The sequence below is a fragment of the Schistocerca nitens genome, chromosome 3, assembly GCF_023898315.1.
Source record: "Schistocerca nitens isolate TAMUIC-IGC-003100 chromosome 3, iqSchNite1.1, whole genome shotgun sequence".
NCBI classification, from domain to species: Eukaryota; Metazoa; Arthropoda; class Insecta; order Orthoptera; family Acrididae; genus Schistocerca; species Schistocerca nitens.
Window position 1 is genome coordinate 329,554,138 of NC_064616.1, and position 26,168 is coordinate 329,580,305.

Below are 26,168 nucleotides of genomic sequence, written 5' to 3' on the forward strand. Positions count from 1 at the left end.
CACGGCAACTTGAATGAGTGGGCCCAAGTCGAGGTACGAAAACCACCTCCATACAGGGTGGGTGAAATGCCTCATTGGCCCGCTGATGCACCACGTATCATCGGATTCGTTTGATCAGACTTCAAGCCTCCAGTTGGTTACTGTCCAGTTTCTGTGTTGTTTGGCCCACTGCAGACATGAAGTTTGATCACATCTCTGAGAAGTAGCCTATTGTGAGGTACCCGACTCCAAATGCCCATCGCGTGTAGCAGGTGGTTATGATTAAAGTGCAGCTACTCGCACAGGTCCAGTGTGGGCTGTAATTATCGTATGGCAGCGAAACTTGGTAGATATTCTAATGAGTTAATGTGGAACCGATTTACGCTGAAAAAAAATTAGTCCAATTTTGGCCACCACGTGCAAATCTGGAGCTGTGAATGCAAGAAAAATGTATAGAAATCTACATCTACATGGATACTGTGCAAATCACGTTTAAGTGTTTGACAGAGGGTTATCGAACCACCTTCACAATTCTCTATTATTCCAATCTCGTACAGCGCGCGGAAAGAACGAACACCTATATCTTTCAGTACGACCTCTGATTTCCTTTATTTTGTTATTGTGATCGTTTTCCCCTATGTAGGTCGGGGTCAACAAAGCATTTTCGCATTCGGAGAACAAAGTTGGTGATTGGAATTTTGTGAGAAGATTCCTCCGCAACGAAAGACGTCTTTGTTTTAATGATGTCTATCCCAAATCCTGTATCATTTCAGTGACACACTCTTCCCTATTTCGTGATAACACAAAACATGCTGCCCGTCTTTGAACGTTTTGGATGTACTCTGTCAATCCTATATGGTAAGGATCCCACACTGCGCAGCTGTATTCTAAAAGAGTACGGACAAGCGTAGTGTAGGCAGTCTCCTTAGTAGATCTGTTACATTTTCTAAGTGTCCTGCTAATAAAACGCAGTCTGTGGTTAGTCTTCCCCACAACATTTTCTTTGTGTTCCTTCCAATTTAAGTTGTGCGTACTTGTAATTCCTAGGTATTTAATTGAATTTGCGGCCTTTAGATTTGAATGATTTATCGTGTAACCAAAGTTTGACGGGTTCCTTTTAGCACTTGTGTGGATGATCTCACACTTTTTGGTATATAGGGTAACTTGCCAATTTTCGCAGCATACGGATATCTTTTCTAAATCGTTTTGCAATTTGTTTTGATCTTCTGATGACATTGCTAGTCGATAAAGGACAGCGTCATCTGCAAACAACCTGAAACGGCTGCTCAGACTGTCTCCCAAATCGTTTGTATAGATAAGGAACAGCAAAGGGCCTATAACACTACCTCGGGGAACCCCAGAAATCATTTCTGTTTCACTCGATGACTTTCTGTCAGTTACTACGAACATCTCTGACAGGAAATCACGAATCCAGTCACATAACTGAGACAATATTCCATAAGCACGCCATTTCACTACAAGCCGCTTGTGTGGTACAGTGTCAAAAGCCTTCCGAAATCCAGAAATACGGAATCAATTTGAAATCCCTTGTCAATGGCACTCAACGCTTCGTGCGAGTAAAGAGCTAGTTGTGTTTCACAAGAACGATGTTTTCTAAATCCTTGTTGAATGTTTGTCAATAGACCGTTTTCTTCGAGGTAAATCATAATGTTTGAACACAATATATGTTTCAAAATGCTGCTGCACATCGACGTTAGTGATATGCACCTGTAATTTAGTGGGTTTTCCTACTACCTTTCTTGAATATTGGTGTGACCTGTGCTACGTTCCAGTCTTTGGGTACGGATCTTTCGCAGAACGAACGGTTGTATATGATTGTTAAGTGTGGACCTATTGCATCACCATACTCTGAAATCAACGTAATTCGTATACAGTCTGGACCAGAAGACTTGCTTTTATTAAGTGGTTTAAGTTGCTTTACTACTCCGCGGATATCTACTTTTACGTTACTCATGTTGGCAGCTGTTCTTGATTCGAATTCTGGAATATTTACTTCGTCTTCTCTTGTGAAGGCATTTCGGAAGGCTGTGTTTAGTAATTCTGCTTTGGCAGCGCTGTCTTCAATAGTATCTCCATTGCTATCGCGGAGAGAAGGCATTGATTGTGTCCTGCCGCTAGCATACTTCACATACGATCAGAATCTCAATGGATTTTCTGCCAGGTTTCGAAACAAAGTTTCGTTGTGGAAACTATTATAAGCATCTCGCACTGAAGTCCGCGCTAAATTTCGAGCTTCTGTAAAAGATCGGCAGTCTTGGAGATTTTGGGTCTGTTTAAATTTAGCATGTTTTTTTTTTTCGGTGTTTCTGTTATAATATTCTGACCCGTTTTGTGTACCAAGGAGAATCAGCTCCGTCGTTTGTTAATTTATTTGGTATAAATCTCTCAATTGCTGCCGATACTATTTCTTTGAATTCAAGCCACATCTGATCTGTTCCTATGTATTCCTATTTCCCTATGTAATGGATTAGGAACGGGACGTGGGCAGAAAATGTCACACAAGGGAGAAACCCATAATGTCGATTTTATTATTAGCACATCTCAAAATATGGTAGAAAACCCAAAGAGATTCTGGTCGTATGTAAAGTACACCAGTGGCAAAAAACAGTGACTGATGGTGCCACTAAAGCGGAGTTACTAAATACAGTTTTCCGTAATTCCTTTACGAAAGAAGACGAAGTAAATATTCCAGAATTCGAAACCAGAACAGCTGTTAGCATGAGTAACATAGAAGTAGATATCTTAGGTGTTGCGAAACAACTCAAATCACTTAAGAAAGGAAAATCTTTCGGTCCAGATGGTATTCCAATCAGGTTCCTCTCAGAGTATGCAGACACAATAGCGCCTTTCTTAGCAATCATATACAACCGCTCACTTGACGAAAGGTTTGTTCCTAAAGACTGGAAAGTAGCACAGGTTACACCAATATTCAAGAAAGGAAGTCGGAGTAACCCACTGAATTACAGATCCATATCACTGACCTCAATTTGCAGTAGGATTTTGGAGCATATACTGTACTCGAACATAATGAATCACCATGAAGAAGATGACTTACTGATACATAACCAACACGGATTCTTGTGCAACACAGCTAGCTCTTTATTCCCATGAAGTAATGAGTGCTGTCGACAGGGGATCTCGGATCGATTCCGTGCTCCTGGATTTCCGGAGGTCTTTTGATACCGTTCCTCACAGGCGACTATTAATCAAATTGCGTTCATATGGAGTGTCGTCTCAGTTGTGTGACTGGATTCGTGATTTCCTCTCAGAGAGGTCACAGTTCGTAGCGATAGACGGTAAATCATTGAGTAGAACAGAAGTGATATCTGGCGTTCCGCAAGATAGTGTCATGGGCCCTCTGCTGTTCCTGATTTACATAAATGATATAGGTGATATTCTGAGCAGCCCCCTTAGACTGTTTGCAGATGACGCTGTAACTTGCCGTCTAGTAAAATCATCAGACGATCAATTCCAATTACAAAATGATCTAGAGAGAATTTCTGTATGGTGCGAAAAGTGGCAATTGGCACTAAACAAAGAAAAGTGCGAGGTCATCCACATGGGTACCAAAAGAAATCCGATAAATTTTGGGTATACGATAAATCGCATAAATCTAAGGGCTGTCAATTCGACTAAATACCTAGGAATTTCAATTACGAGCTGCTTAAATTGGAAAGACCATATAGATAATATTGTGGGGAAGGCGAAACAAAGACTGCGCTTTGTTGGCAGAACATTTAGAATCTGCGACAAACCCACTAAAGAGACAGCCTACATTACACTTGTCCGTCCTCTGCTGGAATATTGCAGCTCGTTTCATGTTACCGCGTAATTGCGGGGGTGGAGGGGGGGGGTGGAGGGGGGTGAGAGTGTCACTGATATGATACGCGAGTTGGGGTGGCACTCACTGAAACAAAGAAGATTTTCTTTGCAGCGAGATCTATTTACGAAATTTCTCTTCCGAATGCGTAAATATTTTGTTGACACCCACCTACGTAGGGAGAAATGATCATCATAATAAAATAAGAGAAATCAGAGCTCGAACGGAAAGATTTAGGTGTTACTTTTTCCCACGCGCCATTCGAGAGTGGAATGGTAGAGAAGTAGTATGAAAATCGTTCGATGAACCCTCTGCCAGGCACTTAAGTGTTTATTGCAGAGTAACCATGTATATGTAGATGTAGAACCGCTGTTTACACAAATTGTTCTATATGAGCAATGGAGACGTGGACGAGATTTTGTACAGACCAGATTTGCACCTGGTGGCCAAAATTGGAACCAATTTTTTTTCAGCTTAAATCGGTTCCACGTTAACGCATTAGCACATCTAACAAGTTTCACTGCCATACAATAATTACAGCCCACACTGGACCTCCGCGAGTAGCTGCACTTTAATTATAACCACCCGGTAGTTGCCGTCGCTATGTTCAGTCGGATACTGATTGAAATGGACTGGAAGCAGCAATTCCTGTCGGGTCTGAAACCGATTGCCACTGGCAAGATGTGACACTCGTCTCCAGTGGCTGTCGGTTAGGATCTTTTCACGACCACTGTTCTTACGCAGTGTCGCATGGTTGGGAGTGGTACGCCATTCCTTGTACAGATGGTTGACAGACCTCGTTGATACATCAATAAATGGCGTAACTTTATTCACGGTGTGGCCATGGGTACACCCTAACACGATAGCTCCATTCTGCCATTCCGTCTCGTCTTCTCGTCGATCCATCTTACTGAGCGGATCCGATACAGCCGTTTGACACATACTTCAGCAAAATGACATAACGTCAGTGGTGAAGGGGCACTCGAACGTCCGGTACCAGTTCTACACCACCTACAGCGCTTCATAGCAACCAGCTCTTTTAAGGAGGTGACTAATGTTCCTTGCGGTAAGCTTATCAATAACTTCTACCGACCAAAAGTTGTTGGAGGTGAAAATTTTGTGTATGAAATGTACTTGGGCAAGCTATGAAGGCGAGTTGTTCACATCACAATACGGAATAAAATCGCACGTAAAAATATGGCTGGAAGTACCACGTCTTTGATTTATCGTTGAAACAGCATTGTACAACCGTACATTATTTGTATACTACTGACAGATCATAAAAAAAATGTTCCCAGTGTCATCGACCTATATAAACTAATAGAAAACGGCCAGTGTGTAATACATATTCTGCGCCTCAAAGTTAACACGAAAGAATAAAACGAAATTAGTGATTATCTTCTGTAATGTACGATGTTGGCGTTATAAAAGGGTGCAATTTAAAAATTCCTCAAACGAAAAGGCTTTATCCAACTACTCCGTGTTATAGTTCCAAGATTTCCTTCTAACCACTAATAATTAATCCTATGTAGTGCTTTCATCTATCTATTACGCAAAAAGGCCTATTTTGCAAATTGTTGTTCAGAAATATGTCATTCGTACCTACCAACGAAGTTAGTTTTTTTACAAGCTTGCCAGATGTTTCTGTATGAAAACAGCCACAGATGAGTGTTCGTATCAGTATTTATTTTCATTTGGATAATGCGATGCTTTATGATATTTTGGTTTCGGTTACAGGGCGAATGGTTTTGGGGTTCCCGTTTCGGCATGTTAATAAATTTCCGTTTTATTTGGGCTTCTTTTTTACTTTGCCATCATAACAAATATTCTCTGCTGTCTGCGTCAGAAGTCTTGGACTCGTCCTGATAAATTCCGCGTCGGGAGATGACCTTCCTAGTTTTTTCCCCTCCTACGAATGGACGTTTCCACATTATACAATCCCCATCTTGGAAATGTTTCGTCTGTAATGTGAAAGCCTCCTTTCTATACGCTCCTGCAGAATAACAAGCTTTAGGCAAACGTGCGCCCCATTGTATAGTTGCAGAAACCCGATTTTAAACTCCTCCTAACGAGACAGGTGGAGGCGAAAAGATCTGTTTTGGTTCCCTAAAAATAAAATCAAAGAGAATCATTTCAGAAAGATTTGTGAGTTCTAAGAGCATAAGATGAGCAATGATTCGTACGTATAGTACCTACAGAAATATTAAGCCTCTGGGACAACAAGCAGAACCTTCACGGTAGAGTACTAGTGGGTGCCTGACCCCAATCTAATCTAATCTTTCTTTCTAATTCCGAATAAATTTACCGGTAAGTAGAGCGGCAACATTTGGGTAGTATGGCTGTTGAATCCGTCATGCGAACAATGTAACGGGCTTTTAGTTTTCAAAATGAGAAAGCATTGTTCATAGTGACTATCACACGAGTTTAAAGACTAATGTGTCACGGATAACTACACAAAAATGATGAAGTATTTTAAATTTAAATAGAAACACAAAGAATTACTAAATTCGCATATGGCAATGACTTTTAGTCAACATATGGTATGCTGTAATTACTGAAAACTGGCTGAAGAAAGCTGTCGAGCTAATGCTGATGTGGCACGATTACTTACAAATTCTGACATTCTTTCTATGTGAGTTTATATGTTTCCTGTCATTTACAGTTGACAGGCAGCACACAGAGGATGATTACAGAATCTGTAGACTGATATTACGGCTACAAAAATGAATTATTTAAAAATTTACACACACGGTGGTTTATTCGATACTGTGTCAGTGAATGTAGTTACAGAGATTTAGGTTATTACACTAACACATATGTTTGTTGACATTTCTCTAACTTACTGAAGTTGTGCTTCAGTAAAAGCTGGGACCGAGTTACGGGAATACACATCGCGTTAAATTGTAGCTTCAATAAATACGGGAGAAAACTCCAGACCGAACAAGTGAGGATTAGACGTGGACAGATTTTTGCCAAAGCGTAGATTTTACCTCACTGTCGCAGCAATTGCGCCGCTATTATTTCGAAGAGCAGATGACTCACCTGTTTGCATATCTCCAAATCCTGCTCGTATATGCTGCCCACAGCGAAGAAAATGCAGCAAGTAACGAAGACGAACAGAATACTGCGCAACACCGACATGCTTGCGGACCGCAGCACGTCTGGCATAGACCGCCGCTGCGCGCCCGCGCCTGCTAATCGATCGACACTCTCGCGGATAGCGAGAAGCGTTCGCCGCCGCCGTGCATGCGACGCAACTTATTAAAGCACGGCTTCGTAGCAATGCCCAGGAGAGCTCGCTTCCGCGGTACGGTGCCACTCATCCAGGAAGAAGGCGTGCTTAGGAACGCAACTGTCACCAAGGTGGGTAACTTCTCAATACGTGAAACTGCACACCGATCTCCAATTCCATGCCGCAGAACGTCACGATCACCATTCATTGTTCCTGCACTAGCCGGCTATTTACTTGCTGTCATATTTGTCAGGCCACACTGTTAAAAGCATGACAATATCTAGTATGCCCGGAACTCTTAGCATGCCGTGCTCTTACTGTCGTTCTGAATCGATCTGCAATTCCCGACCACCTCAATTTTTCTAATACCATGCTGCCATCCACCAGCAGAGAAATATTTCGTTTTTCTCGTAGTGTAGACCCTCCCTCTTCTAAACAGTTCTCATATATTTTTGTATTAAGGATTCGTACCGTGGAGGTCTTTGTAATTTCTGAGAAAAACACAGAAGGATCAATGACAATAATAAAAATTTCAGCTTTCCTGACCAAAACTCCAAGTTCTTCTGCTTCGTTCTAGTCCAGACACTGATTCCTCAGTACTACGAGGAATACTGTCTTTCCAAAGGTCCCTTTCATCACACTGATTAATTCGTAAGAAAACTTACCTGAATCGAAACCTTAATAATAAAATCCGTCTAGTGCCTTTTCAGAAGCGTGTTTATTATCCACCTACGTACAATTCGAAGTACAAATTGTTCTACAGGGCTTCAGTTGGCTATCGAAGGCTCTTTATTGTAATAACAACACGACAGACACGTGTATTGTGAATTTTCTGTTGCATATGGTATAGCACTAAAGTATCTTTCATATGTTACTAGATTCTTCCGCCGCTGCTTGCTAGAAAATTTTATTATTATAAGTGAAAATCACATAATTGTGGGTGTACTGTAGTATAAATTTACTTAGTTAACTGGCTTTCAAGACTATTAGTCTGATGACGCCCCTGTAAGCCAAAAGCCGGTTCGATAAAAATTTCATACCGTATAACATCAACAGTTTTGCGCTTTTCATTTCCAAAGGTCTTCCGCATGTTATTTACATAACTGAAACCTTAAAGGTGAAGTGTTTCAAAAGCTACTTTGGCGAATAAAATGCACTACCATCGCCGAAAAGGGTGCAGAAGGACTTTATTATGAAGTTTCCATTCATTTCGCTCTCTCGATTTTGCTAAGAACATCCACCATGCCTAACATGAAATTCGTAAATTACTCAGTGAGAGGAACTAGTTCTTCTTGTGTGGTGGTAACATTTTTCGATTCATTATGTACCACGATTCTACTCCTGTCGAACGTTGTCGCATTGTTAACAGCGCTAATTGCCACACACTCACATTTTCGGCGTTTTCGGACGCCGTGGCACAATTCCAGCCACTGCGATGGCACTCACGTGGCGCAACCCGGAAGTCTGCCGTGCGCAAGCACTTAGTCCGCGCTGAACATTCGGCTACAACCTCTATTACAAATCTCTCCCTATCTTTAGCTGCCATACGCTGATGCCTCTAGCTATATAAACCAAGTTAGAAGCATTTTCTATTCCACTGCATTTACGCACCAAGCAAGAAATCAGGGTTAAGTTCCGAGGGGGGGGGGGGGGGGGGCGGGGGGAAGGGACAGGTTATATTTTGTTACTTTCTCTCACCCGCTCCCACCAACATAATTTGCCGTCACTCGCACTTTCAACGTTCCACATACGCCTTAAATTTTAATAATAGTAACAATCAAATATATTCAGTGCCTTAATACGATAATAATAATTTGATTACATTAGTGCTTAATACACCGCGTTGGCATAATCTGCAAAATAATGTAGTTCAAACAGATATATCATTTTAAAAGCATTCGTCAAAAAATTTTTATATGTCTAAGAGTCATGCAGCTCATTTAAGAAAAACTTATCATACGTTTGACAACGTCACAATGTACATGATATAAAATCGAAGTGTGCACTTGCTCTTGTCAGTATTTCACTTAGCACTACAGTTGTGAACACGAATCTGGAGGTTATGGCTATGGGAAGTGGATACGGAGGAAATTCTATTTCTTTCAGTTGTTTCCGCTTCCATCCAGGAGTGTCAATGTTTCTGCCATTATTTTCCTAGTGGGGGTCTTTCCCTTTCTGCGTTCTTCACTGAACATCTTGCTATTTGCCGAATCTGCCTGTGCACTCACGAATCGGTCGGATATTTTGTCGGTGGTAGGTATGGTGCCTGTGAATGAGCAGCTCTTCCTATATGGGATGTTTTCTACAGTCCCAGTGTCAAGCCGCAAGCGTACCTACGTGGGAAAGTTTACAGGCAAGTCACTGAAAAATATCTTGTGTTAAACCAAGTAATTTTCTAAAATACTTTGTCCTTTTCGAAACTCTTAGTCTTCATGCTACATTATTCTCCGCAAGTTATGTAGCATTGAGTTCAATGGGTTAAATTTAGTGATACTGGACACAGCTTTGATTCATAATGTTGTGGCGCGTTTGACAGCATAATTATGCGTGCAAACAGAGCTAGAACAGAAGATTGACAACATTTACTTTCTTTATACACTACGGGCCATTAAAATTGCTACACCAAGAAGAAATGCAGATGATAAACGGGTATTCATTGGACAAATATATTATACTAGAACTGACATGTGATTACTTTTGCACGCAATTTGGGTGCATACATCCTGAGAAATAAGTGCCCAGAACCACCACCTCCGGCTGTAGTAACGGCCTTGATACGCCTGGGCATTGAGTCAAACACAGCTTGGATAGCGTGTACAGGTACAGCTACCCATGCACCTTCAACCCGATACAACAGTTCATCAAGAACAGTGACTGGCGTTTTGCGACGAGCCAGTTGCTCGGCCACCATAGACCAGACGTTTTCAGTTGGTGAGAGATCTGGAGAGCAGCAGTCGAACATTTTCTGTATCCAGAAAGGCCCGTACAGGACCTGCAAAATGCAGTCGTGCATTATCCTGCTGAAATGTAGGGTTTCGCAGGGATCGAATGAAGAGTAGAGCCACGGGTCGTAACACATCTGAAATGTAACGTCCACTGTTCAAAGTGCCGTCAATGCGAACAAGAGGTAACCGAGACGTGTAACCAATGGCACCCCATACGTGATACGCCAGTATGGCGATGACGAATACACGCTTCCAATGTGCGTTCACCGCGATGTCGCCAAACACGGATGCGACCATCACGATGCTGTAAACAGAACCTGGATTCATCCGAAAAAATGACGTTTTACCATTCGTGCAGCCATGTTCGTCGTTGAGTACACCATCGCAGGCGCTCCTGTCTGTGATGCAGCGTCAAGGGTAACCGCAGCCATGGTCTCCGAGCTGATAGTCCATGCTGCTGCAAACGTCGTCGAACTGTTCGTGCAGATGGTTGTTGTCTTGCGAACGTCCCCATCTGTTGACTCAGGGATCGAGACGTGGCTGCACGATCCGTTACAGCCATGCGGATAAGATGCCTGTCATCTCAACTGCTAGTGATACGAGGCCGTTGGGATCTAGCACGGCGTTCCGTATTACCCTCCTGAACTCACCGATTCCATATTCTGCTAATAGTCACTGGATCTTGACCAACGCGAGCAGCAATGTCGCGATACGATAAACCGCAATCGCGATAGGCTATAATCCGACCTTTATCAAGGTCGGAAACGTGATGGTATGCATTTCTCCTCCTTACGCGAGGCAACACAACAGCGTTTCACCAGGCAACGCCGGTCAACCGCTGTTTGTGTATGAGAAATCGGTTGGAAACTTTCCTCATGTCAGCGCGTTGTAGGTGTCGCCACCGGTGCCAACCTTGTATGAATGCTCTGAAAAGCAAATCACTTGCATATCACAGCATCTTCTTCCTGTCGGTTAAATTTCGCGTCTGTAGCACGTCATCTTCGTGGTGTAGTAATTTTAATGGCAAGTAGTGTATATTACTTTTTGGACTATAAGTTGTGTAACACACTGTAAAGTAGCCAGAAGTCTAAGTTGACAAACTAACATGATCTCATGAGAATAACCACACTGTCCAGTCACATTTTTGTGAGCGCCTGTCACAAGCCGGAATCACTACCTTTTGCAGCGTGTGACGTGCAGGAAGAGCGTCAGCGAGGTTCTGGAAGATATCGACAAGGATGTGGATGCGTGCCGACTCCAGTGCCGTAGCCAGCTACGTTTCTCGATTGAGTCTCGGTTGAGGATCCATGGCGCGAACAGCCCGATCGAGGTGTCCCTACGGGTTCTCGACTGGGTTTAAACGCGGCGATTTGATAGCCAAGGGATTACTATAAACTCATCATCGAATCACGCACTTGCACTGCGAGCTGTGTGATATGTTGCATTGTCCTGCTGGTAGATGCCATAGTGTAGAGGAAAAGCCAACCGCAAATGGGGGGATGGGGGTGTAGGTGATCGACAAGGATAGATGCATACTTAAGTTGATACATTGTGCCTTCCAGAATGACAGTATCACCCAGCGAATGCCATGAAAACATTCCCCATAACATAATTCTCATTGCTGGTTGCAGGGTGTTCGCTTTCAGACGTTTCACATGCACGCCAATGGCCATATGTCCGGTGGAGCACAAAACGAGATTCATCTGGAAAGATCACTTGTCGCCAGTCAGTGGTCGTCCAGTTGCTGCACTGGCGTGCAAGTACCAGGCTTTGTCGCCTATGAACAGCAGTCAGCATAGGTACAGTCGTGGACAAAACGAGCGAGACACCTCGCCTTTTCGTTATGCTGATCCGCACAGCTTTAAAGTCTGCTACACAGCATAACAGGCAAGGCGACGAAGTGCTACCAACATACTATGCACAGTCGTGAAACTGAAAAACTATCTTAACTTTGTCAGACTGTTAGCAATCATGTGTAAGACTATATTAATGCTGATTAGTGTGTTAAACACAACACGTAAATGTGAGATATAAGTGAAAGAAGAAACGCTAATTAGTGTGAACTGTACTAATAAAAATGAATTTCAGCTTATCGAGATAACATAACTGTTTTAGTAAGACAAAGTACCCCAGATGGCTACGAATTAGCAAAATATTATGCGCATTCGGCCGCAAAACGGTCTGTGTCAACGTTCAGACCAGTCATACTGGATTACTGTTGCCGACCTACCATGAAAGTTTGCAAATTTAGCAATGCGTGAAGAGTCATAACGAAATTCAGTTAAAATCATTCATTGCCACAGTGAGATTAACAGGCAGTAACAAGTATGAAATTCTACAAGATTTTCATATTTGCATCCACAGGGCGCCGGTACATAATAAAGGTATCAATAAAACGTATTTGTGGGGGGGGGGGGGGGCACGAGAATTTCTTACAATTGCTTTACTGATAGTCTATCTGCCTCCATCGAGATTAGAACCGAAAACAAACCAGACCTCCCCTGCAGTAGCAAACACCTTTCACTACACTAGCAGACAACCCAGGCAAACAGCCCTCTATTATTACCCCACTCATGAATAAGCCGGCAATTTCTCACTGAAAATGGCAAAATGATCTGCAGTTCCTGTTGCATAGAGCTTTCTGGAGTCAAAAACATGAATTTTCTACCTTTATGTCACCGCTTATGTGACTATCATTCGGGATGTTTGTCGAAATAACAAAATACTGTTATTAGCGAATAAATGTAGTAGGATAATTCTGCACCAGCCCAGGAAATAAACGGCTACATAGCTCCAAACGTATTCTACAATGTTTCGAATTCTCCATTAGACTCGCCACAGCCAGAAAACTTCTATTAGCCGAAGTGTTTCTTATGGTAGCTAGCAATGGGAATGCTCGCACTTCTAAAACGCGGTGGCATTAATACTGGGATCTGAATTACCAGGTGTATAGGCAAATGTATTTTATTTGCATTCCTGTAAACGTGATTTGGATCGAAAGCGTAGCTACGATTAATATGCTGATGTATCGACTGCAACTAGGACCTTTCGAATAAAGTGTAGGGGGAATTATTTATGTGGCCCTCCTCTTCAGTAATTGTTGCAGCTATTTTCGTTGTTAGGATTTCGTCACCTAAATCGGTAAAAATGGAACCCTACTAGTTTCACTTCCTTGACCGTCTTGTGTCTACCCAACCCTTAAAGCCCATTTACCTCGAGTACAGGTAGACCTAATAAGCGGAAATGTATTGCACTTCCTGCGGTGTACGGTCCCTTGGTGGTGTAATGGTATTTATAAAATTCCCTGTTGAATTATCATCTGTGTGCCCGCTGTACGCTCTGTGTTTGCAGTTTCGCTGTACTGCGTTGGATAACGGCCGCACTGTCGAAATTACGAGAGTGGTTCAAATGGTTCAAATGGCTCTGAGCACTATGGGACTTAACATCTGAGGTCATCAGTCCCCTAGAACTTAGGACTACTTAAACCTAACTAACCTAAGGCCATCACACACATCCATGCCCGAGGCAAGATTCGAACCTGCGACCGTAGCGGTCGCGCGGTTCCAGACTGAAGCGCCTAGAACCGCTCGGCCACTCCGGCCGGCCCTTGGTGGTGTAAGAAATTCATTTTTATTAGTACAGTTCATACTAATTAGCGTTTCTTCTTTCATTTATATCTCATATTTACGTGTTGTTTAACACACTAACCAGCATTAATATAGTCTTACACGTGACTGAAAACTGTCTGACAAAGTTCGGATAGTTTTTCAATTTCACACCTGTGCATAGTATGTTGGTAGCACTTCGTCGCCTTGCGTTGTATGCTGTGTAGCAGACTTTAAAGCTGTGCGGGTCAGCATAACGAAAAGGCGAGGGGTCTCGCTCGTTTTGTCCACGGCTGTACATTAACCAGCAGCATGTTGCGGACTCCCGTATGCAGCAACGTTCATTGAACAGTTGTTAAAGAGATACTGTTGGTAGCACCCTGCTTCATTTGGGCGGTCGGTTTGCTCAACAGTTTCACGTCTATTCGCCAGCACACATCTTCACAGCTGTCGTTCACCCCTGTCATCTGTGACCTGTGGACTAGACTTGCCTCGACGCCGGTTTTGGGTAGCGCCATTTTGCCATGCACGGTATACTTTAACCACGTCGGCACGCGAACAATTTGCAAATTCACTCGTTTCGGAAATACTTCCACCCAAGGTCCGAAAGCCAATGATCGTGCCCTTTTGGACTTCAGATAAATCACTCCATTTCCGCATTACGACAACAGCTGCACTGTTTTCCGTGTCCCCCTACACGATTTACATACCTTCTAGTGCCAGTGCTGCTACATGACGTCTGTGAGTGGTTATTCCACGTTGACATCGAACAAAAAAAAAAAAAAAAGGTTCAAATGGCTCTGAGCACTATGGGACTTAACTTTTGAGGACATCAGTCCCCTAGAACTTAGAACTACTTAAACCTAATTAACCTGAGGACATCACACACATCCATGCCCGAGGCAGGATTCGAACCTGCGACCGTAGCGATCGCGCGGTTCCAGACTGTAGCGCCTAGAACCGCTCGGCCACTCCGGCCGGCGACGTCGAACAAAGCCAGTGGTCACTTGACTGTGACTGAACTGTTATAAACCCTGTTGTGGCACATGTGAGTATTGGATTTCGATGAGTGGCTGATGTCCGCCATTCTGATGAAGTCATGGATTAATGACGTCGGATGGTATCTGCAGATTCAATATTCGCAGACAGAACATTTATCTTGTAGGTAATAGAAAACCCTACAATATCAACCAGCATAGAGGAATATTATAAACGTAGATTCAGGTAATTATCTTACAGTTTGACTAATTTTCATCACACTTTAACAATGGTAAATTCACTATAGACCACACCCATAGCAAAGCGATAGGCGAGTCTGACTGCCAGGCGGAGGACCCATTGGATGGATAGAAAAATTTTTGAGTGCACTCAGCCTTGTGATGCAAAGTGAGGAGCTGCTTGAATCAGTTGCAGTGAGTCCAAGATGTGGAACCTGACAAAGGCTGGAAGAAGAGTGTATGTTGACCACGCGTCATTCCATACCGCATCCAAATGACGCCATTCGGCAGAGGCTTACAGTCGGTCAGGCGGTTTTTATAGGTCCTTTGGATCTGACCGCCAAGTAATTTTTCTTATGTTTCACAAGAATTCACATGGTAATTGGACAACATACTTCATTAAGATGAAAAAGATGTACACTGCAGGAAAGAAATGTGACACCCTGAAAGAGTGTGTTCAGTGGCACCAGGGTACAATACGTGCATACTAAGGAATTGCAGTGTTAGTAATTGCCACGGTCATAGGCCGTCAGATGGCGCTCAAGAGGCCTGTCTGCCACCTAGTTTTTTGACTCTGCAGGCAGTAACTGTGCTAATGTTAGAGGTGAACGCAGTTGGCAACATTCATTCCAGAGGGGGTGCACTATGTACTGGTACGATTGTTAGGGCACCTTTACTGTGGCGTGTCTGTTTTACTTGGTCTGAATTTATTATATACTCCTACAATAATGAACCACCTGTCACTTCCCTTGTCAATGAGGGTACTGCATTTTGGCCACCACGTGCAAATCTGGCACTGTGAATGCAATAAAACTGTATAGAAATCTACATTTACATGGATATTGTGCAAATCACGTTTAAGTGTCTGACAGAGGGTTCATCGAACCACCTTCACAATTCTATATTATTCCAATCTCATACAGCGCGCGGAAAGAACGAACGCCTATTTCTTTCAGTACGAGCTATGATTTCCCTTATTTTATCATGGTGATCGTTTCCACCTATGTAGGTCGGGGTCTACAAAACATTTTCGCATTCGGAGGACAAAGTTGGTGATTGGAATTTTGTGAGAAGATTCCTCCACAACGAAAGACGCCTTTGTTTAAATGATGTCCATCCCAAATCCTGTATCATTTCAGTGATACTCTCTCCCCTATTTCGTGATAATACAACACGTGCTGCCCTTCTTTTAACTTTTTGGGTGTACTCTGTCAATCCTATCTGGTAAGGATCCCACACTGCGCCGCAGTATTAAAAGAGATCATTATCGATAACTGCGATGCCATGTGCCTTGTCAACACAAATTAATATATACTTTAAATAGATAGTACTGATCGTCAAACTCCTTTTTGATATTACTGATGTAACAACAGCAACCTTGGATGTTTACGCTTGTTTCAATCGTGCATGTCATATGTGGATAGCTGAATAATTTGCATGTTGAGCTAGAAAGTTAATTTACTGTAAAATCTCCCAGATATATTTATTTATTGCTTATTTGGCGTGGCCAGATTAGGGCCTTAACGCCCTCTTACTTCTGACTAGGAACAAGACATACTAGTCCTACCAAAGACATTACCAAAAAATTCACAGGAACAATAACAATGATAATAATAAAAATAATTGACGATAATAATAATAATGAAAATAATAGAAACTAATAATGATAATAATAGCAAGGGTCATTAAGAATGATACAGGTTAGTTTAGCACGTTTGAATACATGCTTAGTATTAGAGAAGCGCAAGGGATAATGAAAAATGAGAAGTGACAGTGACAGAATTTAAATAAAGAACTCTGCCGACATGGGAGAGATAAAAGTTGTGGATGCCAGGGATTGACGAGACTGAACTGCAGACTAGTATACAGGAGAGGTGGCTACTGTAATGGAAAGTGGGCCATTAACTGTCTTTCAAAGTTTAGGAGTTTAATTTCTCAGATTTTTTGAGGAATATTGTTTCAAAGTCGGGTTGCTGACACAGACAATGATTTAGAGAACACAACAGTGTTATATGATGGTACAGAGAGTATCTTACTTTCTTGAGAACAAGTATTTTTGCTGTGCTGTTCAGATATTAGTTAAGTGTTGAAAATAAATAAGAGGGAGTGTAATGATCGAGAAGACAACAGAGCAGACATGAGTATGATGGTCTCTACGCTTACCGGCACGCAGCCATGATAATTGTTTGTACACATGAGTTCAAAAATGGCTCTGAGCACTATGGGACACAACTGCTGAGGTCATTAGTCCCCTAGAACTTAGAACTAGTTAAACCTAACTAACCTAAGGACATCACAAACATCCATGCCCGAGGCAGGATTCGAACCTGCGACCGTAGCGGTCTTGCGGTTCCAGACTGCAGCGCCTTTAACCGCACGGCCACTTCGGCCGGCTTGTACACAGGAGTGATGTGGTCTAATATCGTACGCCACAAATGTATCGCACACAAGAATTCATCGCCAGTTCTAGCCTGTGTGAGCTTTCGTACAAAAGTGCTTGGAGAATAACAACAAGAATGGGGAGTATTAGTGACTCTTCGAGCTTCTTACCTTAATACATCCAGCAGATAACAGAGGACGTAGGTTGCAAGTGCTACTCTGAGATGAAGAGGTTGGCACATGAGAGGAATTCGTGGCGGGCCGCATTAAACCAGTCAGAAGCTTGATGACTAAAAAAAGGGGTTTCTTTTTGAGCTCGAAAGGAGATACTTTTTCATATTCTATAGTGAATGAAGCGACGCTGACACCTTCTTACAGACTGCAGTTGTGTTTTAAGTCCAGTTTAAGTGATGGTCTAGAATTAACCCCAAGTTCTCTGCAGAAGAGGAAAAGGTTATTTCGATGCTGTTTAGGATTAAGAGTGGAAAAGATTTTCTGAACTGCGTGTTAATAAGTCTTTTGTGAGCGACTTAGATTGCTTCCATTTTAGATGCGTTAAATTTCAAATCTGTGCTCTGCGCCCACTCAGATAAGGTAAGTAAACCACATTTAGGGGAAGGCGGGGCAAGATGGGGAAGCTAACTTTAAACCCTTACAAAAGGGACAAAACCAAACAAGTTCAAGTAGGTTTGATTATCATTTGTTTATTTAACCATTGAATTACAATAGCATGCAAAGAAACCTGCAAACTTGTTACATTTAGTTAGAAACATCTCGATTTGAAACATAAACTACCAATTCCCCATCTTGCCCCATATGCGGGGTAAGATGGGGAACTAGCATGAATTCATCTCTAAAGCTTAAATAAGGACTGGAATAACTAAATCATGTGACGATAAGGTTTCGAAACATGGTTCTGCGAATTGTAGAATCAGGTATTACGTTTTATTTAAGCCTCTTACTTTCACATAGTACACAAGTGTGGACAGCTTCGTCATCATCACTTTCTGTCCCTGCGCAAGTGTTGTGGGCACCCCGACGCTGAAACATATTTCTGTGGCACGTTGAACTGTCGAGTAGCCCTGAAAGAACTCATATGACCTTCCATAACAGCATTTACAGCGCCTTCCATTGACTCCAATGACCAATCTTGCCTAGACGTTTGTCGCCGATACTTGCGAACCATCTGAAATAAAACACGTGGAACGTACTATTGAGTAATATCATTCCTGGTAATCTATATTATACAGTAAATACCATATTTCCAATAGTCAGTCGTTAAAGCATGGCAAGAATACTGAGTTTGCACGTTTTGTGTATTTTTATTCACCATATAGCCTAAGGCATACTTTGTAATTAATTAGGAAAGTGTTGGAATAACGAATACCATTCTATTTACAATTGTATTGAACGTATAATGTACGTGTTCAAAATCCACAGCGAGGTAAACACACGAAACGATATGAACGTAATGGTTGGACAAATAGTATGGGCAAGACGGGGAAGCTCCACATCTTGCCCCAGCCCGTCTTGCCCCCTACCATGCTGTCAGGTTATATTACGCCTACATGAACACTTTGTTGTGAACATTGACTACTGACACAGCAGTTTACTGTTAATAAGACGTACTATTCAGCGCTATATATACAGTCAGGACAAATGTTCACGAAACACATGTTTTAGGACCTCGAAAGGTGTAAAACATTGGAAATCAGTATAACAATTGTACGTACCTTGAAAAGCTCACAGAAACCGCCGCGAAACTAAGGTTCAGCAATGTCAACACACTGGGACCTGTGTATTGATGATGTTGACGTAGCTATCCACAGATGCCAATATTCTAACTGTAGCTTATAGCCCTTCCCCGTCTTACCCCACCTCCGCGTCTTGCCCCACCTTCTCCTACATGCTGGGTGACTGTGCAAAAGTCTATTGGACTTGCTATTAGATACAACTAAATGTCAACGGCGTATAGGTGATATTTGCACCGCGAGAGAATAGTTGACACATCATTAACATGTAATGGGGAAAGTAATGGCCCCAGTACCGATTCTTGTGGGATCCCTGATACTACATCCCGCCTTTGCGACCTTTCAGCTTCAATCATTACATATAGGTGGTGGCATGTAAAGTATGAATGGAACAATTGTATAACACTTTAAAAATTGACTTTTGTGTTTAGCAAGCAGCATATCGAAATCAACAGTGTCGGAAGGTTTGCTTTATAGAGATATAGAGAAAATCTCTTCTAAAACGATTGTAATGTTTAGGCCAATATGGGTTTCTCAATTTCTAACAGCCATGAAGTATTTAATATTATTCGTAGTGTGTTGTTTTGGACAGTTAGGCGTTTGTTAATGTGCGTAGAAGCAGTATATGCCTACATGATGATGCACAAAACATTACTGGTTTTACAGTCATTTTCCTTCTGTTTATTAAGGGAAACGAGGCAGATAGCTGCAGAGAGAGAGAGAGAGAGTGAAAGATTCATTCTGCAAAAAACGTCAGGCTTTGATCAGGCAGCTAGCAGATCCGGCTATAGCTACTTTGACCCCTATACCCCATCTATTCCAAACAAAGCAGGTGCTGGCAGCTGTGAATATTATAGAACAATCAGTTTAATAAGTCGTGGTTCCAAAATACTAACACGAATTATTTACAGAAGAATGGGATAACTGCTAGAAGCCGATCTCACAGAATGTCAGTTTGTGTTTCAGAGAAATGTAGGCACAAGCGAGGCAGTACTGCCCCAAGATTTATCGTAGAAGATAGGTGATAGAAAGGTAAAACTACATTTATAACATTTGTAGACTTAGTGAAAGCTTTTGATAACTCTGACAGGAATATATTTCTGAAATTCTGAAGATAACAGTGATAAAATACAGAGAGCAAAAAGTTATTTACTGCCTGTATAGAAACTTGACTGGAGTTACAAGAGTGAAAGCACGTGAGAGGGAGGCAGAGGTTGAGAAGAAAGCGAGACAGGGCTGTAGCCTCTCCCCGATGTTATTAAGTCTGTATATTGAGTAAGCAGTAAATGAAACAAGAGAAAAATTTAGAAAAGGAGGAGGTGAAATAAAAACTTCGAGGTTTGTGAAAGGCGTTGTAATTCTGTCAAACACAGCAAAGGACTTGGAAGAGAATTTGAACGAATGGATAATACCTTGATAGGAGGTTATAAGATGAACGTAAACGTAAGTAAAAGAAGGGTAATGGAATACAGTCGATTTAAATCAGGCGATGCCGAGAGAATTATCTTAGGAAAGGAGACAGTAAAAGCAGTAGATGAGGTTTTCTGTTTGGACAGCAAAATAATTGACGATGGCCGAAGTAGGTAATACGTGAAACGCAGGCTGGCAATTGCAACGAAAGCATTTCTGGAGTTCAGCCTTGTAAGGAAGCGAAACATGGACGATAAACAGCTCAGAAAATAAGAGTATAGTAGCTTTTGAAAGGGAGTGCTATAGAAGAACCCTGAAAATTAAATGGGTGGATAGCATAACTAATGAGGAGGTACGGAATCGAATTGGTTAGAAAAGAAATTTATGGCACAACTTGATTAAAAGAAGAGATTAGTTTGTAGGACACATTCCGAAGCATCAAGGAATTGTCAGTTTGGCATTGTACTAAAGTGGGAGAGGGGAGAGGGGGCGGGCGATAAAAATTGAAGAGAGAGACCAAGGGGTAAATACAGTATGCAGATTCAAATGGATGTAGATTACAGTAGTTACTCGGAAATGAAGAGGCTTGCACAAGATAGACTGGCGTGCAGAGCTGCATCAAGACAATCTTCACACTGAAGATTACATCAACAACAACAATAACCCTCCACCATTCGCCAACTAGTTTTGCCTCAACAGTTTTCAAGATTTAACTACATAAAAGAGGAAAAGCATAACAATAACACATTAATCGTCGAAATTAATAAAAGTCCCCTACACCTATACATTCTGAGCAGAAAATTTGTTTTCAAACTTATCATAGATTCTGGTTTATTTGAAGAGGCATATGTAGACCTGCCATCATAAATAGCGTAAAATGTAATCCGAGACGTCCATTTTTTGGCTTTTCCTGGTATCCTACAAATATTGCCAACTTCATCTGTTTCTATATAGAGCTTACTCGCAAACCCGTTAAGTAGAGACAGCGTTATAAAGTGGTGTGCAAAACTTAAGGACACACGTAACTGTCGCATGATGTGTCACTGCCATGTAACATAGTTCGCTGAAATTTGGACTGTACATAAAAAGAACTGCTATAGTACAGTACAGAAGGTAATTTCATTAGAAGAAGCAAGGCAGTTAATGCAAGAGTCCTTACCCACACCATTTGATACAATTGAAATTCCACCCACCTCTCCTTCTGAAATTAGGAAGATAATAAACTCTCTCAAGAATAAAAGCTCACATGGAATTGATGGTATTTCCAGCAGGATAATAAAAGCTTGTTCCCAAGAGGTAAGTGGGATTCTTACCCACATATGTAATAGCCCTCTGAAGCAGGGTATTTTCCCAGATAGACTGAAGTATACCATTGTTAAACCGCTGCATAAAAAAAGGGGATACGTCTGACGTCAACAACTACCGCCCAATCTCTCTTCTGACTGCCTTATCCAAAATTCTTGAAAAAGTAATGTATTGTTGAGTAGCTTCACACCTTTGTAAAAATAAAGTTTTAACAAAATGTCAGTTTGGTTTCCAGAAAGGTTTTTCAACGGAAATGCTATATATACTTTCACTAATGAAATATTAAATGCTCTGAGTAACCGGAAGTCACCCGTTGGGATTTTTTGTGATCTCTCAAAGGCTTTTGATTGTGTAAATCATGTAATACTTCTAGATAAGCTCAAGTACTGTGGTATGAATGGGACGGTGCTCAAATGGTTTAAATCATACCTAAATGGAAGAGTGCAGAAAGTTGGAATAAGCAGTTCACATAATATGCAAAAAAACTGGTGATTCTCAAACTGGGGAACAATCAACAATGGGGTGCCGCAAGGTTAGGTCTTGGGTCCTCTGCTGTTCTTAATATATATTAATGACTTGCCATGCTATATTCACGAAGATGCAAAGCTGGTACTTTTTGCCGATGATACAAGTATAGCTATCACACCCAACAAACAAGAATTAACTGGTGAAATTGTAAACGATATTGTTCAGAAAATCATTAAGTGGTTCTCTGCAAATGGGCTCTCATTAAATTTTGACAAAACACAGTACATACAGTTGCACTCAGTAAATGGAATGACACCATTAATAAATATAGACTTCGATCAGAAATCGGTAGCTAAGGTAGAATGTTCAAAATTTCTACATGTATGCATTGATGAGGGGTTGAATTGGAAAAAACACACTGAAGATCTGCTGAAACGTTTGAGTTCAGCTTCTTATGTTATTAGGGTCACTGCAAATTTTGCCGATATATATCTGAGTAAATTAGCTTATCACGCCTATTTTCATTCTCTGCTTTCGTATAGCATCATATTCTGGGGTAACTCATCATTGAGCAAAAGAGTGTTCATTGCACAAAAGCGTGTAATCAGAATAATTGCTGGAGCTCATCCAAGATCATCCTGCAGACACTTATTTAAAGAGCTAGAGATCTTCACTGTAGCCTCCTACGGCTTATAAAGAACGCCAAGGAAACAAAGCTCACAGGAAAAAATATTAGTCCTCCCTAAAAAGGGCATTCTGATTGCTCTGGGGCGCTGTTGTTAGTGCAGAACTGGTACCAGGGACCATGTGGCCCTCACCGCTAACCATGTCATGGCGTGTGCCTGTCAGTTGTATGGAATCCGTTCAGTAAGATAGGTCAACGAGGAGACGTGATAGAAGAGCAGAAAGGAGCCATAGTGTTTGGATATGCCCATGACCACATCGTGAATGAAGCTGCCTGATTTGCTGGTATGTCATTGTGTAATTTACGTAGTTTCCGAGGAATGGCGTACCACTCGCAGCCATGTAATATTGCATAAGAGTAGTCTGACCTACAGAGAACAGTGACGAATTTCATGACTTGTCAATGACTATTGGTTTAACACTCGATAGGAGTTACTGTTGTCAGAGAATGCAGATCCACCAGTTTCCAATCGAACACTGTTAAGGGAACTGCGTGTAATGACATTTGGAGCTGGGAACCTCACATAAGGTTGTTGCTCACAGTAGTACATAAAGCTGCGCATCTTCAGTGGACCAAAAAATACAGGAACTGAACAGTTACGGACTGGAGGTCTGCAGCGTGGTCCGACGAGTCGCGATTTAGCCTGTTTTTGACAATGTAAGGCGTCGAGTGCACAGATGGTCCAATTAGGCTTTTCACCTGCAGTGTGTGGAAAGTGTAGTTCAGGTGAGAGGTAGTTCTGTTGTGTTCTTCATACCATGACTCGGGCCAACTCATTCAGGTTGCCACAAACATGAACCAGGGAGTTTATTTTAACATTCTCTGTGACCAAGTGTTGCCCATCCTTCTACATGTTCGTGATGAGTATGCTGCTGACACTTTCGTATTCTAAGACAACAAAAGTTTTGTTCGTAGAGCTTGCACGCAAACATTCCTGGTTTGACGAACACCTCGAGTAGCCCACTAAATCACACGATTTTAAACCCATAGTAAATGTCTAGGACTGTTTGTAACGGCAGGTGAAACACATAAATCAACATCCCCGTAATCTGGTAGCTTTGTGGGATCTAATCGTTAATGAGCAGTTTCAGCTGCATACAAAACACCTGAAGAAACTTGTGGCCTCTGTTAACACAGTGTTGGCGTCGTGTGCCCAGGAGATGAACACAGAATTGGCGTCGCGTGTCCAGGGGATGATTAATTTTTCGCTGAAAGAGAAATGCTGACATCAGCCGCATGAAGGCATTGAAATAATTTAATGACAAGAAGTGAAAGTTTGTGCCAAATGAGGGCTCGAACCATGATTCCCCACTTTACACGAGCAGTCGCCTTAACCGCTTCAGCTGTCTGAACCGAAATTCCCAGCTTGTCACACACTACTTCCGTAGCGCCCCCCCTGTCCCCCATCCTCACTGCTCGCAGCATTTAACATGATTCCCACAGGACGTCGGACCTCAGGTGCACCCACACTAAAGATATCATGAAATGCCGCTAAGGTGTATGTATTACCATTATTTGTGTGGTGTCTGTTCTTTCGACACGTTGAGACTTTAGAGTGGGCGGGAATATTAAGCAAATAGCATCAGCAGTTACGGCAACTGCTCACGTAAAGCGGGAAATTCGGGTTCTACTTCTGATCCGCACCAATTTTCACTTGCCACCACTGAATTATTTCAGTGCCCTCTTGTGGCTGACGTCGATATTTCTCTGTCATGTATATGTATGCCTGCGGAATCATAACTGTGTAGTGACTACCATTTTTGGACACGTCTGAAAGAACAGGCAATAGCCAAATAACAGGTTAATTTTTTCTCCGGAGCGCTTATCTGAATAGCAACCCATCACTCCATGCTACTGGACCAAATACAATAAAAACATTAGCTCCTATTCTCCCTCATATGTTGACTGAAAGAGTGATAGTAATATTCTATGACTTAGGTAATTACAATAATTGTAACTAAATAATTAATATGATCACAATGCTCAGTGACAAGATATTAATAACTTACACTATTTGTGTGTCACATAACAGACTCGTTGCATTTTCTCCCACTAATAGTCCAGATAACGTTCCAATACTACAACTAATATAGCACTGGGCTTATTACCACATTAGTTAGTCACTTACCTCATAATTGTAAGCGTTATCATTAATTGCGGTTGGCTAGAGGCGGTGTTATACAGTATTAGCGTCGTATGTCCTGGGCATGATTAATATTTTGTCTGGTGAGCATATTATTTGAATAGGAACGTATCATCGGAGACTGTCTGTCTCTATGCTACAGGACCAAATAAAATAGAAACATTAGCTCCTACTCTCCCTCATATGTTGACTGAAAGAGTGATTGTAACTTATTATGATTCTGATAATTACAACTGTTGTAACTAAATAATTAATATGTGAGACTGTGGAACTCATTGTTTTACACGTATCTTCCCTTTCCACAGAAATGGCGCCTTCTAGACGCCCTGGGAGTTTGTAAGGGGAAATTAAACTCTTGAACAATGGAACTAGAAATACCAATTAAAAAAAGGGTTCAAATGGCTCTGAGCACTATGGGACTTAACATCTGAGGTCATCAGTCCCCTAGAACTTAGAACTACTTAAACCTAACTAACCTAAGGACATCACACACATCCATGTCCGAGGCAGGATTCGAACCTGCGACCGTAGCGGTCGCGCGGTTCCAGACTGAAGCGCCTAGAACCTCTTGGCCACAAGGGCGGCCTAGAAATACCAGCCTAGTTACACACAGCATCTGCATATCACTCTGATCACGCCAGTGACGCATTGTAGGGTGGAGTCTATGAGACACCAAAAGCATTCACGGGATATCTTGATTCGTGACTGGTCAGTTACCACAGCTCATGGAAACCGGTGGAGCTTCTTTGAAGTGTGATCGTCTCGCTTGATTGCATTCCAATATGTTTGTATTAAGGAGAGGTGGACTCTGTGAAAGAGGTAATGAAGTGACATACAAACACCCTCATATCTGTTAAAAGTTCTCAAGTCAATGTCACACAAATTGGGAGTGATGCAATAGTACATTGGCATGCTGAAGATGTTACATGGGAACAAATGGATGCTGGCCGGAGTAGCCGAGCGGTTCTAGGTGCTTCAGTCCGGAACCGCGCTGCTGCTACGGTCGCAGGTTCGAATCCTGCCTCGGGCAGGGATGTGTGTGATGTCCTTAGGTTAGTTAGGTTTAAGTAGTTCTAAGTTCTAGGGGACTGATGACCTCAGATGTTAAGTCCCATAGTGCTCGGAGCCATTTAAACCATTGTTTGAACAAATGGATGCATGTAATCTGACAGAAGGTTGCTGTGTCATTCACTAGTGAAAGACAATGT

The 26,168-nt window shown here is 42.0% G+C and overlaps 1 protein-coding gene across 1 annotated transcript in view; it reads right to left on the reverse strand.

Moving 5' to 3' along the window:
* Positions 1-7,000, reverse strand: part of LOC126249592 (endosome/lysosome-associated apoptosis and autophagy regulator family member 2-like) — a 241,594-nt gene extending 234,594 nt beyond the window's left edge. The window contains exon 1 of the mRNA XM_049951256.1: positions 6,863-7,000. Within this exon, the coding sequence (XP_049807213.1) occupies positions 6,863-6,988 (126 nt within the window). The 5' untranslated portion in view covers positions 6,989-7,000. The remainder of the gene's footprint in view (positions 1-6,862) is intronic.
* Between the last annotated feature and the right edge of the window lie 19,168 nt (positions 7,001-26,168).